We start from the raw sequence: 17,622 nt of genomic DNA on the forward strand, positions 1-17,622 counted from the left end.
CATAACATCTCTCACAATCCGGACATGTAATGCGGTAAACGGAACCACTCTGTAGAAATGGAGGAATGGGTGTTTTTACCTTAGAAATAATGGAATGTAATTTCCTACCAGAGAGTTTATTATTATTATTATTATTATTAACCATATGGTACAAGGAAGCCTGAGGCTTATGCTGCACCAGCCAAAAAAAAATTTTCTGAATTACCCTGAGAGAGAGAGAGAGAGAGAGAGAGAGAGAAGGGAATCACCAAGGTAAAGAACAATGATGATATCCAGCTCAGGACCCTGGGTGTGCCAATCCCATACTCACCAGATATGTGCCCCTGGAGTAATACACTGTATACGGTAGGAACGCAAAATCCTGGTAAGAAGTTCCAATATGCCGGGACAGTAGGGAACGTAGGCAGTAGATGTAAACTCAAAATTGTGGGGCGGGTCTGACCACATAAAAAACTCACGAGCTTGCAATTCACATCTATCCAGAATATGACGCATATAACTGCAATTAGAAAGCTCTGCTCTTACTTTGGAAATCTCCAATTGCCTGTCACCAATAGAACTGGAATGCATCCAAGTGTGGGTAAACAAAGTACAAGCAGTACTATATGTGTCCAAGAGCATGTGCAGACCCATAAATACAAATTAACCTGCACACATGGGTTTCCTAAAAACAGTGGTTGTAAAATGCAAACCCACACGTTGGACTAGGGCATCAAAAAAAGGAAGAGTACTATTTGCCTCTAGTTCGATCGAAATTGAATGAAAGCTGACAGGAAATTGAGATATTGATGTAGTAGAGTTTCTGATCCCCAAGGTGCTACCGCAAATACATCATCAACATATCGACACTAGAGAGTGATGATGGGAACAGGTAAATTTGAAAATATCTGACTCTCAAGTTCCTCCATGGCAATATTGGCTATGATGGAACTGACAGGGGAACCCATAGCTGTGCCCTGAATCTGGTGGAACAGAGAGTCATTAAACATGATCGCGCTACCCATCAGACACCGATTGAGAGCAGTACAAATATCATCAGTAGAGAGCAAGGCCCTGTCCTTCAAGGTGGTATTCCCATCCAAAAGTCACCTTGCACAGGCAATTTCCTATTGCACAGGGACAGAAGTGAACAGGAAAACTACGGCAAAGGAAACCATGACCTCACCCTCGGAAATAATAAAATCTTTAATGATATGAAAAAATTACATATCATTAAAGTTTATCTAAACAGCTATCTAAGGAAAAATGTGATCTTTTAGCATTTGGCATGAAATTTGATGTCCTTTCTTGGAAACCCCCTATCACACAATTGGCTATGTGAGTGGAAGCGTCACTTGACTGACTGCCTGAAGAGACTGCAAACAAAATTAGTTTTAAAACTGCTTCTATCATACAGCATGTTCGACCCACCATTACCAAGCTCAGACATTATCAACAGGAAGCCCTTACATTATGTATAGATGATACCATTGTAGTCTTGCCCACTGGTAAGGGCTGGAGCACCATTGTCATGGATATATCCAAGTACAGGAACTTCCCGACTTACATAAGGGATGCGTTCCGTGGAACGCTACATAAGTCAGATTTTACTTAAGTCAGAATTTCCCCCGTCCCTGTGCAGCACTCACAACTGTGCTCGCAGAATTGATTGAATCAAAAAAAATTGTTCGACAAATATGTAAATAGAATTATTTATTGTATTTATTAAATTTTTTATCTCATGAGCAGGAAAAATTATATAGTATGAACCAGAGCTATAATGCTTAATACATTCTACATTGATATCAATATTTGTAAAAGAATAAGAGAAGTTTACCTTAATATGATACATAGAACACTTCCATATGATACTCTCCAGAAATTAAAACGAAAACAATTAAAAAAATCAAAAATCTTACATTACAGTAAGAAATAATTAAAAATCAAATGAACACAATTAAAAATAAATTTATCTCCAATATTAAGCCGCTCAAGCTCAAACCCATCGGCAAACCAAATATTTTTTGTATACTTTGTCTCAAAAGGTGATATAGTTGGCCTCAACTAAGAATTTAATTAAGAGAAAATTTTCTTTAATAGGAAGCTTCGTATAATTAATCGGTATTATTTAACATATCCCAAATAATATCTAACATGTATTCAACATTTACATTCGTATATAATGAGGTAACGTGCAGTGAGGAGAAATTATCGTTATTGCCAAGTCTACAGTCCTTAAGGTTATTAAATAGTGTATCGTAGTTTGTAATCCCAAATTGTATCGCCTGTCTAAAGGGTTTTATAATGCTATATACAGTGAAACTTCTCCTAACGGACACCTCTCTACAACGGACACTTTCAAATTCCCCAATTCTCCTCTATTGGCTTTGACGTGTTTTCAGCTTCTGTCTTGCGCACATTCTCTGTAACGGACGCGGACAGGCACTCTGCACTGTTTTGTTTAGATTAGCACTTAATTTGATCTCCCCCATAACGGACAGCGGGCGAGCTCACGGCCCTTTTTCTAGGAATGTTTCTTCCACTTATTGCCTCAATTGTGTGTTTATTTTCTATTTCCGATTCTCTGAATTTTATCAAGGTTTATGTCGCGGTTCCAAACCCTTTTTCAAGAATTTTAAGGCACGTGTAAAACTTCTGATGAATTCGGTGTGTGCAGGGGGGGGGGGATTTTGTCGGCCTTTCGTCTTTTGAGTTTCAGTTTTGTTCAGTGTCGTGTGAAGTGCACAATGTCTTCTCGTAAACATTTAACTTTAAAAGATAAAGTCGAACTCATTAATGCGTATGATCGGCAAAAAATAGTGTTCGCAATCTCGCTGCAAAATTCAAAATCGGGAAGACGCAGGGAAGCAACATCCTAAAGAAAAAAAATGAACTGCTCAAACAATTTTGGCAACACGGAAATGATCAGGTTCAAAAATCATTCCCGAAAACTCTTGGACTTCAAATTGACAATGTTACTTATGAGTGGTTTTGTCGCGCATGTGCTAAAAAAATTCCCATTAATGGGCCTATTATTAGGGAAAAGGCTTTGGAGATTGCGAAATCTATGGGAATAATTGAGTTCAAAGCTTCTGTGGGATGGCTAGACGAGTTCAAAACTCTGCATAAAATTTCTTGGAAAACCGTAAGTGGTGAAGGTGGATCTGTTGATACTGGGGTTGTAACAGAGTGGACCATCAAATTGGAAGATTTATGATATGATTTTGAAGCTAAGGATATTTACAACTGTGACAAAACAGGGTTGTTTTTTAAAGCTCTTCCTGAAAAAACAATGATTCTAAAAAACGAAAAGTGCCAGGGCAGAAATATTTCTAAGGAACGCTTGACTGTACTATTGTGTACAAATATGCTGGGAGACTTTGAACAACCTCTTGTTATAGGAAAACCACAAAGTCCTCGTTGTTTCAAGGGCATAAAGTTGAATCTTTTGAATGTTGACTGGAAGTCTAATAAAAAAGCGTGGATGATACGAGATATCATGAGCGAATGGATAAGTCACTTTAACCAAAACATGATTTGTCAAAACAGAAAAATTATTCTTTTCATGGATAATGCTGCATCTCACCCGCACATTGAATTGTCCAACATTCAAATCGTTTTTCTGCCGCCAAACACATCTGCAGAGTGTCAGCCCTTGGATCAAGGGATAATAAAAAATTTTAAACTTCACTACAGGAAAAGTGTTTTACGACATCTCATTGCAAACATGAACGATGTAACATGTGCGAGTGACCTTGCAAAGAAACACAGCATCCTAGATGCGATTCAGTGGATTTCCTCTTCAGTAAACACAATTAGAAAACAAACGGTCGTGAACTGTTTTGTAAAGTCTGACTTCTCAAACGCAAAAATTGAAGTTGTGAACAGCAATGTGGAGCACCAAGAAGAACAAGAACTTCAACATCTATTGATAATGTACGATACTTCCGCTACAAGTGACCCTGGCTACAAAGATATAGACTCGAACCTCACTACAGAAGATGGTGCTCTAGATATCAACGACATTATCATCGATATTTTTCAAGAAGTTCCTCATGAGGATGAGAAATGGAAGGAGGTCATTCTGTCGAAGAACATATTAACAACGAACCACCGATGAAAATAGAAGAAGCGCTCATACAAATCAATCGTTTAAAAATGTTTTTTGCCGCTGAAGAAGATACTGAAGGACTTTCGATGGTTTCTTCACTCCGAACAAATGTTGAAAACAAAATTATCAGCCGGAAGAAGGTGCAGAAGAAAATAAGTGATTACTGTATGTATTTTTCTTAAGATAAAGTCATAATACGCATAGCACAATTGTATGTATATTATTTACAAAAAAATTGTGCAAAATCTGTATATAATTTAATTTAATTTTCATTAAACATTTAACGATTTTTCTTTCTTTCTTTTTTTTTCTCCCTCAGACTTCTTGTTAGCTGACAAATTCTCGTTCCCCATGGCTGTCCGTTAAAGGGAAGTTTCACTATACACGTGTGACCAAGGATGAAAACGCTGAGTTTCTGTAGGAAACAATAGGCCGAATAGGAAATCCAGTCTTGTGTAATTTTACCTGACCTGAATTAAGTTGACCATTGATTATTCGTGCCTTAAGAATCTGCAGATAAAGGAACCACTAAGTTGCAGTGATCACAGTGCACTGATGTGGGATTTATTCAAAGATGTAATTACCGTCAGGGGTAAAGGGAAGGGTTTTTGCTTTCCTTAAGGTGGCTACAGTGGTCTCAAAGATTTTTTTAAAAATTCTCTCTACAGTGGGCCTAACTGGTGATGTTATCAACAGCAAATTCTAAATGGGAAGCATTCAATGGAAAGTACTAGGCTTTTCATCCCAATAAAAAATACTGTTAAAGATTTAGGCCTAAATTGATATCAGATGAACAAATTAGACTCATGGCAGAGAAGAAAAATGCGTGGAATGCATATAAATTATAAGGAGACATAGATGCCTATCTTAGATATAAGATAGTCTGTCATCATCATCATCATCATCATCAGCCATTTTCAATCCACTGCAGGATGAAGGCCTCTCCAGCAACTTTCCAGTTCCTTCTGTTTTGAGCACTGGACATCCATAAGATAGTCTGTAATCAAGTCAAAAAGGACATTAGACAAGCAAAAGCAAATTACAAGAAATCTTTGGCATAAGATGCAAAGAAAAACAGTAAAGGCTTTACTTATGGAAGCTCTAGAGGTAAGGGGATGGATCGGATTAGCATTAGAGTTAGTAGAGGCATATGATGCAAGAAAGTAAGCTTATGCAGCATCAGCCAAAAAAAAAAAAAACTTCCACTTTACCCCTCCATTCGTTCGAAATACCTGTCCAGCTGAGTCTTAAATTTATTTAGGCTATCAACTTCCACGACAAGAGATGGAAGTCTGTTCCACCAACCAACTACCCGCTGGCTAAAGGCAAATTTCCGCACATCTATCCTGTCTTTCCTCAATTTGAATTTATGCCCTCTCAGATGATTATTCTGAGCAAGAGGCAGAATCCCATCAGCATTGAGCATGCTCAAACCATTCAAGGCTTTATACACCTCTATCAGATCACCTCGCTGGTGCCTAGTCTCCAGACACTGTAATTTGCAAAATTTAAGCCTTTCTTCGTAATGTTCCATTCACTAATCTTGTTGCCCTTCTCTGTACTCATTTCAACAGCTCTACATCCTTCTTGAAATGAAGCCTCCAGACCTGGATTGGTCCAGTTGATATCGATGGTTCGAATGTTGAGGATTCTACTAAGGTAGATGACAAAATGAATGAGTATTTTGCATCTACATTCACACCTGAGGAAATCTGTAGGGAAGTTAAGGCCAGAAGCTTATCAAACTATAACAGGGAGTTAAAATGTTAAAATTAAGGGCATGTTTGTAATAACTGGGAGCAAAGTAGAGGAGAAATTGCTGAAGTTAAACATAAAGAAGGCACCTGGGGTCCAATGAGATCTATCCAGTTATATTAAAGGAGGCAGCAAAGGAAGTGAGTAGGCCCTTAGTCATGATTATGAAGGCATCCTTGAACTCAGCAGAGGTCCCCACATACTGGAGATATACAAATGGATACCCAATTCAGAAAGGGGGACCAAAAGGTGACACAAGTAATTACAGACCTATTAGTTCAACTTCTGTTCTGGGGAAAATAATGGAGTCACTGGTTAAAGAAGCACTGCAGAATCATCTAGACAAGACTGCAGTTATAGTTCAGACATAGCATGGGTTTGTTAAGGCGAAATCTTGTCTGACCAATTTAATTGGATACTATGATGTGGTTACAAAGGAACTGGATTCAAAAAATAATTTTATCATATCTTGGATTTTAAGAAGGCTTTTGATACTGTTGCACATTGAAGACTACTATACAAGTTAGAGAAGTACGACATTAAGGGCATGTTGCCTCAATGGATAAAAGGATGGTTGAGTTGGAGAAAGAGTGGTAATCAATGGACTAATGTTATTAGTGGACTTCCCCAAGGATCCGTGTTTGGCTCATTGTTGTTTTCTATATTTATCAATGATATATGGCTTCCTTGCACCATATGACTAATAATAATAATATTGATGAAAGAATTTCAGGCATAATGCCCAAGCTTGCAGACAATACGAAGGTCGGTAGGGTTGTTAATGACAGTAAGGACGGTATGCTGCTGCAACAGGATCTAGAAAAGTTGAGCAAATGGACTGAGAGGTGGAACTGAAGTTTAACATGGACTTTATGTGTTTCTTAATTAATAGCATAACCCCTCCTCCCCTCCTGTCCTGTCTATCCTTTCTATACACATTGTATTCCCCAAATTCCAGTTCCGCATTACCAACTGTGCAGTACTACTCTCAGGGTAGTGGAGAATAAAAAAGACCTGGGGGTAATTGTGTGGTCAGATAAGTTTTCTGAACAGAGTAGACAGACTGCAGAAAGACAGTTATAGAATAGATGTGTGGAAATATGCCTTTAGCCAGCGGGTGGTTGATTGCTGGAACAAACTTCCATCTGTCGTTGTGAAGGAAGTTGACAGCCTATATAAATTCAAGATTGAAAACTAGACAAACTTTTGGAGCGAATGGATAGGTGAAACGAGAAGGGTGTTTTTTTTTTTTGTTTGTTTTTTTTGCCTGATGCTGGATAAGCTTGTTTTCTTGCATCATATGCATCTACTAATGCTAATGCTAATGTTTCTTCAACAATGAGAGAATTGCTCATTAGGAGTTCCCTCTTCCATGCCAAACTGTAAATCACTACTCTGACATTAGGAGCCTATGGCATTTGAGAGAGGATGTCTGGAGAAAACACTCAGACAAATGTCCCACTCAGGATTGGATTCTGCATCACAACTACATGACAGTTCATATGGCTTTGTTGGTTCAGCAGTTTTTAGCCAGTAATGGCACCTCCGTAGCCGTGGGCAGGAGCAGCAGTGTATAGCACACACTTCTTGATTAGACCGGGGTTTGAGCCCATGACCACCAAATATGGAGGATTCGTAAAGGTCAGGGAATGACCACCGCATATCCCCGGAGCAATACTGCTAATGCTAATGCTTTGTTGCTAATGCTCCTAAAAAAAACCAAATAACAACACTAGCCAATAACAGGCTGGAGATGGTCCAACACAATCCCTGTTCTCCTGATCTAGCCCTTTGTGACTTCTTCCTGTATCCCAAAATAAAAATTAATATAAAGGATGAAGTTTTAAAAGACACTACAGAGATTCAAGCTGAATCACAGGAAGTGTCAGACAGCATCATGAAACAGGAATTCCAGATGTGCCTTAAACAGTGGGAGAAGAATTGGGGTTGATATTTAAATTCTGGAGGGGGGGGGGGTGCTTTGAAGAGAATAATGCCATTTTTAAATTTTATTGCTCCAGTCTGGAAACTCCTGACCCACACCTCATGTAAATATATAGAAGCAGAAACATATGAATATGCATAATTTAAAATTTTCATACTCAACCATTTTCTGTGCCAGAAAATGCACGTGACTATTAATTTAAAGTTTATATTTTATGGCTGTAACTTTTTTTTTTTTTTTTTCACTTATAGCAGAATTAATATTTTTTTTGATTTTTTTTTAAAAATAACATGTAAAAAATCATATCATTTTTTAAATATTTAAATTTTCTATTAAAAAATAAAATGTTAGTAGAGTAAGTATAGAAATCTATTAATAAAGATGATATTGGTATACTGCAAGCAGAAATTCAAAAATTCCGAGACTGCTTCCATAAATGGTTGTGGGCATCTGTCAGATGCCCACAACCTTCACTGCAACAAACTAAGATCTGACCAGTGGTTGAGTTAAAATTATGGAATTTGAATTAAGTAAAAACTGAATATAAATATTTTTGTGATTCTTCCACTTCCCTTCATTTGCAACATGAGTACTAAACAAGTCATTTTAAGCAGGGATATGAGAAGTTATTGGATATCCTAAGTAAAATGGCTATTACAAATGGTCTTATATTATTGTTCAGCAAAGGTGTGACCCTTCACCTGTAGTGGAAATTCTTATATATAAACTACTCCTATAAATAAAGATAATTTACAATTTAAAGATGCAATAAAGAAATTGAACTGCAGTAGCATTTAAATTCAGTAGCATTTAAATTAATATTTAATTTTATTTTTGGCACTAGCCTATCATTCCAGTGTTCACTAGAAATATTCGAGAGGCATTTTCCACTGTTGCATTCGGAAAAAGTAAGTAACATGAAATTTTTCTTGTTATTCCCCTTTCAAATAAAGGACTAATAAATGCATAGCCTGTTCATTAAATATTTATGATCCTAGAGATTTTTTCCCCATTTATGAAGAATAACCTTGGCATTGGCATTAGTACAGGCACATGATGCAAGAAAGCAAGCATCATGTGCAATTATACAGCATAAGCCAAAAAAAAAAAAAAAACTTTCTCATTTCACTAATCCATTTATTCCAAACGGTTGTCTAGTTCTGCCTTGAATTTATTTAAGCTATCAACTTTCACAACAACAGATGGAAGTTTGTTCCAGCAATCAACTACCCGCTGGCTAAAGGCAAACTTAGACACCCGGTGAAATACCACCACTTTGCTTATTGGAGGCTTGAAGTGGTGAAACCCATGTTCAGTCTCTAGAGCAAAGTTTCCGGTATCCTCCCCCCCATATTTCTCCTTCAACCCATGCACGGTACTAAGTACTATAGGTTTTGATACCTTTCGTGTTTGGGGTTTTCATAAAAAAAAAAAAAAAAAAAAACTGTCTTTCCTCAGTTTGAATCTGTGCCCCATCAGGTTTGTAATCTGAGCAAGAGGAAGAGTCCAATCAACATTGAGCCTGCTCAATCCATTCAAGGCCTTATACACCTCAATCAGATCACCTTGCTGGTGTCTAGTCTCCAGAAGCTGCATTTTACAGAACTTAAGCCTTTCTTCATAAGAGCACCCTTTTGTTCCCTTCACCAGTCTTGTTGCCCTTCTCTGTACTCGTTCTAGCAACTCTACATCCTTCTAAAATGAGGCTTCCAGACCTGTATGCAATACTCAAGGTGTGGCCTGACAATTGCCTTATACAAGAGGATAATCACTACCTTATCCCTGCTTGCCAAATTCCTGTTTGTTTATCATTGACAAGACCCCATAACCTGCTCTGGCAGCCTGTCTGCACTGCACAGAAAACTTCATATCTGACTGAACAATTACCCCCAGGTCACTTTCATTCTCAACTAAACTGAGTGTAACTCCACATAGTTGGTACATTTCTCTGGGGTTACTGTTACCCATATGCAGTACTTTGCATTTGTCAATGTTAAATTTCAGTTGCTACATCTCAGTCCATCTACCCAACTTTCCAGATTCTGTTGGAGCAGCACCATACTGTCATTACTGTTCTTAACAACCCTGCCAACTTTGTATCATCTGCAAATTTTGACATTAAGCTTGATATACCTTCATCAATATCATTGATAAATATACAAAGCAACAATGGGTCCAACCATCCTTTTATCCTTTGCAGCAACTTGCCCTTAATGCCATACTGTTCCAATTTGTACAGTAGTCTTCCATATGCAACAGTATCAAATGCTTTCCTGAAATCCAAGTACAGTCAGTCCTCATATAGCACGATAGTTGTGTTCCTAGAAACCCTCGGGCAATGCAAAATCGTGCAATATAAACAGGCCCTATGGGAAAAATAGGGTTAGCGTGCCGACCACCCAAGATTGAACACACATTTTTAACCAAAACATTACCAAACACAATAAATAATCATAATAAAATATTGCTAATGCTTTTGCTTCTATCATAAGCAAAATTGTTTTTTTTTTTGATTTTCTATCCAAACAGATGACAGCCATTCCATCTCTTCCAATTCTTTGTGTCTTAATCTAATGGATTTTAATTACACTTTGAGTTGTTCCTGCAATGAAAGTTGTTTTTATTTTCTCTGAATTCTTTCTAATTCTTGGCGTGGCCTCATTTAGGCCTGTAGCACGTATCACATGGTCTTTCATTTCACAATTTCATATTTTTTTCTCTGTCGACAGAGGTGGACTGGCCATAAGCCTTCCGGGGAAACCCAGGTGGGCCGGAGGCCGGTGTGATTTTGGCCATAAACGCTAGTATGAGGCCACTGAAAATTTTCCTGGGTAAGAATTTTTGACCCAGTCCACCTCTGTTTATCGATATTGCTTTTCTTTTTCTCTCTGAATCTGTAGTGTCTTCACCAATGCTTCCTTTTAAGTATTTTACTCATTTTTAGGGAATAAAGTACAATTACAAAATGAAGACGCACGCTTGATACACATAAACAAAGCTGTGTGCATGCAGCAACTGAATAAACAACACTTTAAAGGCAGAGACACACTATTCACACTTCACATTTTAATAAAGCACATTTCTGGGGGTTACTACCATCCTTAAAACAATAAAAACAATTTCCAGTTGCATTTCTGCTAGTGGAATCGGTTATAAACTGGTCGTAAACTCGATCTAATTGCATTTGCGATAATATCAATAGCTGGAATTGTGTGGGGTTTTACGTTATTATGGTGAAATGTCTTTCCCCTTCACTGATATAAAAAAACAAATACATTTTCAGAATCTTCTCTTCATTCCTATCGTGTTGCGTTCAGTTGGGGTGATTCCGCATTCGACTGTCATTTCTTGTAAACACAAAGGCGAATCGTGCATAAGCGAATTCGGTTCGTGTTATATACAATATCGTTCAGTTATTTACAAATCGTGTATGATCGAAATCATTATACGAGCACTGACTGTATACGATATCAAAATTATTTTTTGCATCCAGTTCCTTTGTGACCATATCATAGTAACCAATCAAATTAATATTTTAATTTGATTGGTTAGGGTCAGAAAAGGCTTCCCCTTGACAAACCCATGCTGTGTCTGAATTATTACTGCTATCTTGTCCAGATGATTCTGCAATGCTTCTTTAACCAGTGCCTCCATTAATGTTCCTAGAACAGAAGTTAAAAGTAACAGGTCTGTAATTACCTGTGTCTCCCGTTGATCTTCCGTTGTGGATTGCGGGTCACATTCGCACATTTCCAGTCCATGGTTCCTCCCCTGAGTCCAGGAAAGCTCTCATAATTATGGCTAAGGGATTGCTTACTTTCTTTGCTACCTCCTTTAATATAACTGGATAGATTCCATCGACCCCAGGTGCCTTTCTTGTGTTTATCTTCAACAATTTCTCCTCCACTATACTCTCAGTTATTACAAGATTATCTAGCTTACTGCCAGAGCTGAATACACGTCTGGCATTTCCCTCCCTGAACAACTCCTCATGTGTGAATGTCGATGCAAAATATTCATTTAGTTTGTTAGCTACCTGAGCAGGATCATCAACAGCTGAACCAAACGATATTAAGTTTAGCAATCTGATTCAGCCCCTTCCTTCTAGAGTTTACATAAGTAAAGAACTCTTTGCTGTTTTTCTTTGCATCCTTTGCAAAAGATTTCTCATAAACTCCCTTCACCTGCCTAACCTCCTTGGTAACTTGGTTACAGACCAGCTTATATCTATCATAGGCTACTGTGTCACATGTTAATTTATATGTATCCCATGCATTTTTATTTTCTGTCACATGTCTAATTAGTTCGTCTGACATCCATTTAGGCTTAAATCTTAAACAATATTTTTTTGTTGGTATGAAAAGCCTAGTATCCAAAGGCCGCCGTAGCCTAGTGGTCAGGCGCGCGGGTACATAAGTTCACGTGCCTTGGGTGACTGGGGTTCAAGCCCGTGACTGCTGAATACGGGTGCTGTTTCTTGTATCCTGTGTATCTTGTAAACTCCTCTCTGACTGTTTGGTCGTCCCGGAGTATAAACAGAAAATTTATTTTATTTATTAATTCTTTGAATGCTTCCCATTTTGAATTTGCTGTTGGTAACATCATCAGTTGGTTACACCACATAGAATTTAAATACTGTCTCAGACCACCGTAGTCACCTTAACGAGAGCAAAAACCCTTCCCTTTACCTCTGATGGTAGTTTCCTCTTTGAGTAAATCCCACGTCAGCACACTGTGATCACTGCCACCTAGTGGTTCCTTTATCTGCAGATTCTTGATGAATGAAGAATCACTACTGATAATCAGATCAAGAATATTATTCCTCTTGTTGCCTCCTGAACATGCTGCCATAGAAAACAATCATCCAATAAATCCACAAAAGCCTTGCTAGTGTCTGAGTGACCAACCCACAAATTCCAAATCAATATTTAAGAAATTAAAATCTCCCATAATAAGACACTCTAATTTACTGGCCAACTCCATTTCTCTGCACAATTTCTCATGATACTCATCAGATTCATTAGGCCTATAACACACACATACTCTCATTTTTCCTTTCCCAGTGCTTATGTCACACCAAACAGACTCAACATTGCATTGTCCACCCACATTAGCATTAGTAGAGGCATTTGATGCAAGAAAGCAAGCTTATGCAGCATCAGCCAAAAAAAAAAAAAAAAAAAAAACCACTTCCTCTTCACCCCTCTGTTCGTTCGAAATACCTGTCCAGCTGAGCCTTAAACTTATTTAGGCTATCAACTTCCATGACAAGGGATGGAAGTCTGTTCCACCAACCAACCACCCGCTGGCTAAAGGCAAATTTCCGCACATCCATCCTACATCTGTCTTTCCTCATTTTGAATTTATGCCCTCTCAGGTGATTATTCTGAGCAAGAGGAAGAATCCCATCAGCATTGAGCATGCTCAAACCATTCAAGATTTTATACACCTCTATCAGATCACCTCGCTGGTGCCTAGGTTCCAGACACTGTAATTTACAAAACTTAAGCATTCTTTGTAAGAGCACCCCTCTGTTCCATCCACTAATCTTGTTGCCCTTCTCTGTACTCGTTCCAGCAGCTCTACATCCTTCTTGAAATGAGGCCTCCAGACCTGTATACAGTACTGTAGGTGTGGCCTGACCATTGCCTTATTCGCCGACCGGGCTAGCCGAGTGGGTAAATGTACCTGCCCGGCAACCCAAAGGTCGCGGGTTCGATTCCCGCCTCGGGCTTGGATCAAAGTACTGCAAAAACCTTGGGAGGTGCAATATGGCCACAGAAGCCGATGCGCCAACAACTACCAAATCAAAAAAAAAAAAAAAAAAAAAAGAAAAAAAATTGCCTTATTCAAGGGAATAATCACCACCTTATCCTTCTAGAAAAATTCCCTATTTATCATTGACAAGACACCATGAGCTACTCTTGCAGCCCATCTGTACTGCTCAGAGAACTTCGTATCTGCCTGCACAACCACCCCCAGGTCCCTTTCATTCTCTACCACTGTCAATGTAGTACCACAGAGTTGATACGTTGCTCTGGTGTTGCTGTTTCCCATATGTAGTACTTTACATTTGTCAATGTTAAACTTCAGTTGCCACCTCTCAGCCCATCTGCTCAACCTTTCCAGATCCTGTTGTAGCAGCATAGTGTCAGTAGTGTCCTTGACAACCCTGCCAACTTTCGTATCGTCTGAGAACTTGGACATTAAGTTTGATATAGCATCATCAATATCATTTATAAATACAGAAAACAATAATGGACCGAACACTGAACCCTGAGGGACTCCACTAATAACATTAGTCCACAATAAGAAGTGTCCATTGATTACCACTCTCTGCTTCTTCCCCTCAACCACCCCTTTATTCATAACAGCAATTTGCCTCCAATGCCACACTGCTCCAATTTGTGCAGCAGTCTTCCATGTGCAGCAGTATCAAAAGGCTTTCTAAGATCCAAGTATATAATATCAAAGTTATTCCCTGCATCCAGTTCTTTTGTGACTTTGCATCATTGTCTGCCAGGGGCAAAGGTTGATGACGTTGTAGAGCGGATATCATCTTTTAAGGGCACAAAAGGTGATATAGTTGTACACTTTGGTACTAATGATATTAAGAGTAGGAGACCGGCGGAATTACTTAACAAGTACAGGTCACTGTTGAAAAAAAGCCGTGAATTAGGGTTGAATTTGAAAGTGTCTGCAATTCTGCCCAGACACGATAGGAGGGAGTATATGATGAGATCCCTGTCAATCAATTCAGCCCTGGAAGGATTGTGCAAGGCTCAAGGGGTAGAATTTTTTTCAGCCTGGTCTGTACTCGTTAACAGGAGAGACTGCTTCTACAGGGATGGGATACACTTAAATAGAAAGGGTGCAAGAATGTTTGCTGATGCTATCGAGGCAGTGTTAGGTGGGTCGGAAAACTGCTAGACTGGGGGGATACAAGGACTAATAGATTAACAGTAGCCACTGGCAGAGGTGAAAGTGATTCTTGCACTGCTTCTATTGGAATGAGCCGCAGCCTGGAAAATAAGATGCAGGATATTTCAGAGACTGCTGGAAATCATTCGGGTACAAATAAACACATAGGTTGTGTTAGGGTAGCTAAGAAAAAGAACAGGTGCATGTATACTTGCGTGTACACCAATGCTAGGAGTTTAGTAAATAAATTTGACGAATTTGAGGTATTGCTCAAAACATCAAAGGCAGATATTGTGGGGATTTCAGAGACGTGGTGTCACACAGATATAAGGAATGCAGAACTGGAATTTGAGGAGTACAATATCTACAGAAAGGATAGACAGGATAGGAACGGAGGAGGGGCTATGCTATTAGTTAAGAAATACATAAAATCCAAGGAAGTGAAGCCAGTCAACATTGCTGGACAGAGCAGTGTCGAGTCAGTTTGGTGTGACATAAGCATTGGGAGATCAAAATTGAGAGTAGGAGTGTGCTATAGGCCTAATGACTTTGATGAGTATAATAAGAAACTGTACGGGGAAATAGAGTGGGCCAGTAAATCAGAGAGTCTTATAATGGGGGATTTTAATTTCCCAGATATTGACTGGAATTTGGGGGCTGGTCCCTCACACACTAGCAAGGCTTTTGTGGATTTATTGGATGATTGTTTTCTACATCAGTATGTTCGGGAGGCAACTAGAGGGAGTAATACTCTTGATTTGATTATCAGTAGTGATTCTTCATGCATTAAGAATCTGCAGATAAATGAACCACTAGGTGGCAGTGATCACAGTGTGCTGAAGTGGGATTTACTCAAAGAGGTAACTACTTTTAGGGGTAAAGGGAAGGGTTATTGCTTTCGTAAAGGTGACTACGATGGACTGAGACAGTATTTAAATTCTATACAGTGGGACCAACTGATGATGTTACCAACAGCAAATTCAAAATGGGAAGCATTCAAAAAACTTATCTTGGAAGCTACTAGGCTTTACCTACCAACTAAGAAATATTGTTCAAGGTTTAGGCCTAAGTGGATGTCAGATGAACTAATGAGACATATGGCAGAGAAGAAAAATGCATGGGATACATACAAATTAACACGTGACACAGAAGCCTATAATAGAGACAAGTTGATCTGTAACCAAGTTACAAAGGAGGTTAGGCAGGCAAAGGCAGATTACGAGAAATTTTTGGCAAGGGATGCAAAGAAAAACAGCAAAGAGTTCTTTACTTATGTAAACTCTAGAAGGAAGGGGATGAATCAGATTGGTCCACTTGATATCGATGGTTAACTGTTGATGATCCTGCTCAGGGAGGTAACAAACTGAATGAATATTTTGCATCGACATTCACACATGAGGAGTTATTCAGCGAGGGGAATGCCGGAGGTGTATTCATCTCTGGCAGTAAGCTAGAGAATGTTGTAATAACTGAGAGTAAAGCGGAGGAGAAATTGTTGAAGATAAATACAAGAAAGGCACCTGGGATGGATGGGATCTATCCAGTTATATTAAAGGAGGCAGCAAAGGAAGTAAGCAAATCCTTAGCTATAATTATGACAGCTTCCTTGGACTCAGGGGAAGTACCCATGGACTGGAGAAGTGCAAATGTGACCCCAATTCACAAAGGAGGATGAAAGGGCGACACAAGTAATTATAGACCTGTTAGTTTAACTTCTCTTCCTGGAAAATTAATGGAGGCACTGGTTAAAGAAGCACTGCAGAATCATCTAGACAAGACTTCAGTTATAGCTCAGACACAGCATGGTTTTGTTAAGGGGAAGTCTTGCCTGACCAGTTTGATTGGATACTATGATGTGGTCACAAAGGAATTGGATGCAAAAAATAACTTTGATATTATATACTTGGATCTTAGAAAGGCTTTTGATACTGTTGCACATGGAAGACTGCCGTACAAATTGGAGCAGTGTGGCATTGGAGGCAAATTGCTGCTATGGATAAAGGGGTGGTTGAGGGGGAGAAGACAGAGAGTTGTAATCAATAGACACTGCTCATTGTGGAGTCCCTCAGGGTTCAGTGTTGGGTCCATTATTATTTTCTGTATGTATAAATGATATTGATGATGGTATATCAAGCTTAATGTCCAAGTTTGCAGATGATACGAAGGTTAGTAGGGTTGTCAAGGACACTACTGACACTATGTTACTGCAACCGAAACTGGGAAGGTTGAGCAGATGGGCTGAGGGGTGGCAATTGAAGTTTAACATTGACAAATGTAAAGTACTACATATGGGAAACAGCAACCCCAGAGCAACGTATCAACTCTGTGGTACTACACTGACAGTGGTAGAGAATGGAAGGGACCAGGGGGTGGTTGTGCAGGCAGATATGAAGTTTTCTGAGCAGTGCTGATGGGCTGCAAGAGTAGCTCATGGTGTATTGTCGATGATATATAGGAATTTTTCTAGCAGGGATAAGGAGGTGATTATTCCCTTGTATAAGGCAATGGTCAGACCGCACCTAGAGTACTGTATACAAGTCTGGAGGCCTCATTTCAAGAAGGGTGTAGAGATGCTGGAACAGAGAAGGGCAACAAGATTAGTGAATGGAACAAAGGGGTGTTCTTACGAAGAAAGGCTTAAGTTTGCAAATTACAGTGTCTGGAGACTAGGCACCAAAGAGGTGATCTGATAGAGGTGTATAAAGCCTTGAATGGTTTGAGTATGCTCAATGCTGGTGGGATTCTTCCTCTTGCTCAGAATAATCACCTGAGAGGGCATAAATTCAAATTCAGGAAAGACAGATGTAGGATAGACATAAGGAAATTTGCCTTTAGCCAGAAGGTGGTTGGTTGCTGGAATAGACTTCCATCCCTTGTTGTGGAAGTTGATAGCCTAAATAAGTTTAAGGCT

The 17,622-nt window shown here is 39.0% G+C and overlaps 1 protein-coding gene across 2 annotated transcripts in view; it reads left to right on the plus strand.

Annotated features, from left to right (window-relative positions):
- Nucleotides 1–17,622, plus strand: part of LOC150081136 (DGAT1/2-independent enzyme synthesizing storage lipids-like) — a 199,629-nt gene that overhangs the window by 121,124 nt on the left and 60,883 nt on the right. For both annotated transcript variants that reach the window (XM_090380602.1, XM_090380603.1), the window contains one exon: nucleotides 8,635–8,698. In XM_090380602.1, the coding sequence (XP_090236728.1) occupies nucleotides 8,635–8,698 (64 nt within the window). The remainder of the gene's footprint in view (nucleotides 1–8,634; nucleotides 8,699–17,622) is intronic.

The sequence above is a fragment of the Mastigoproctus giganteus genome, chromosome 9 (genome assembly GCF_048544385.1).
Source record: "Mastigoproctus giganteus isolate SK-2022 chromosome 9, ASM4854438v1, whole genome shotgun sequence".
Taxonomy (NCBI): domain Eukaryota; kingdom Metazoa; phylum Arthropoda; class Arachnida; order Uropygi; family Thelyphonidae; genus Mastigoproctus; species Mastigoproctus giganteus.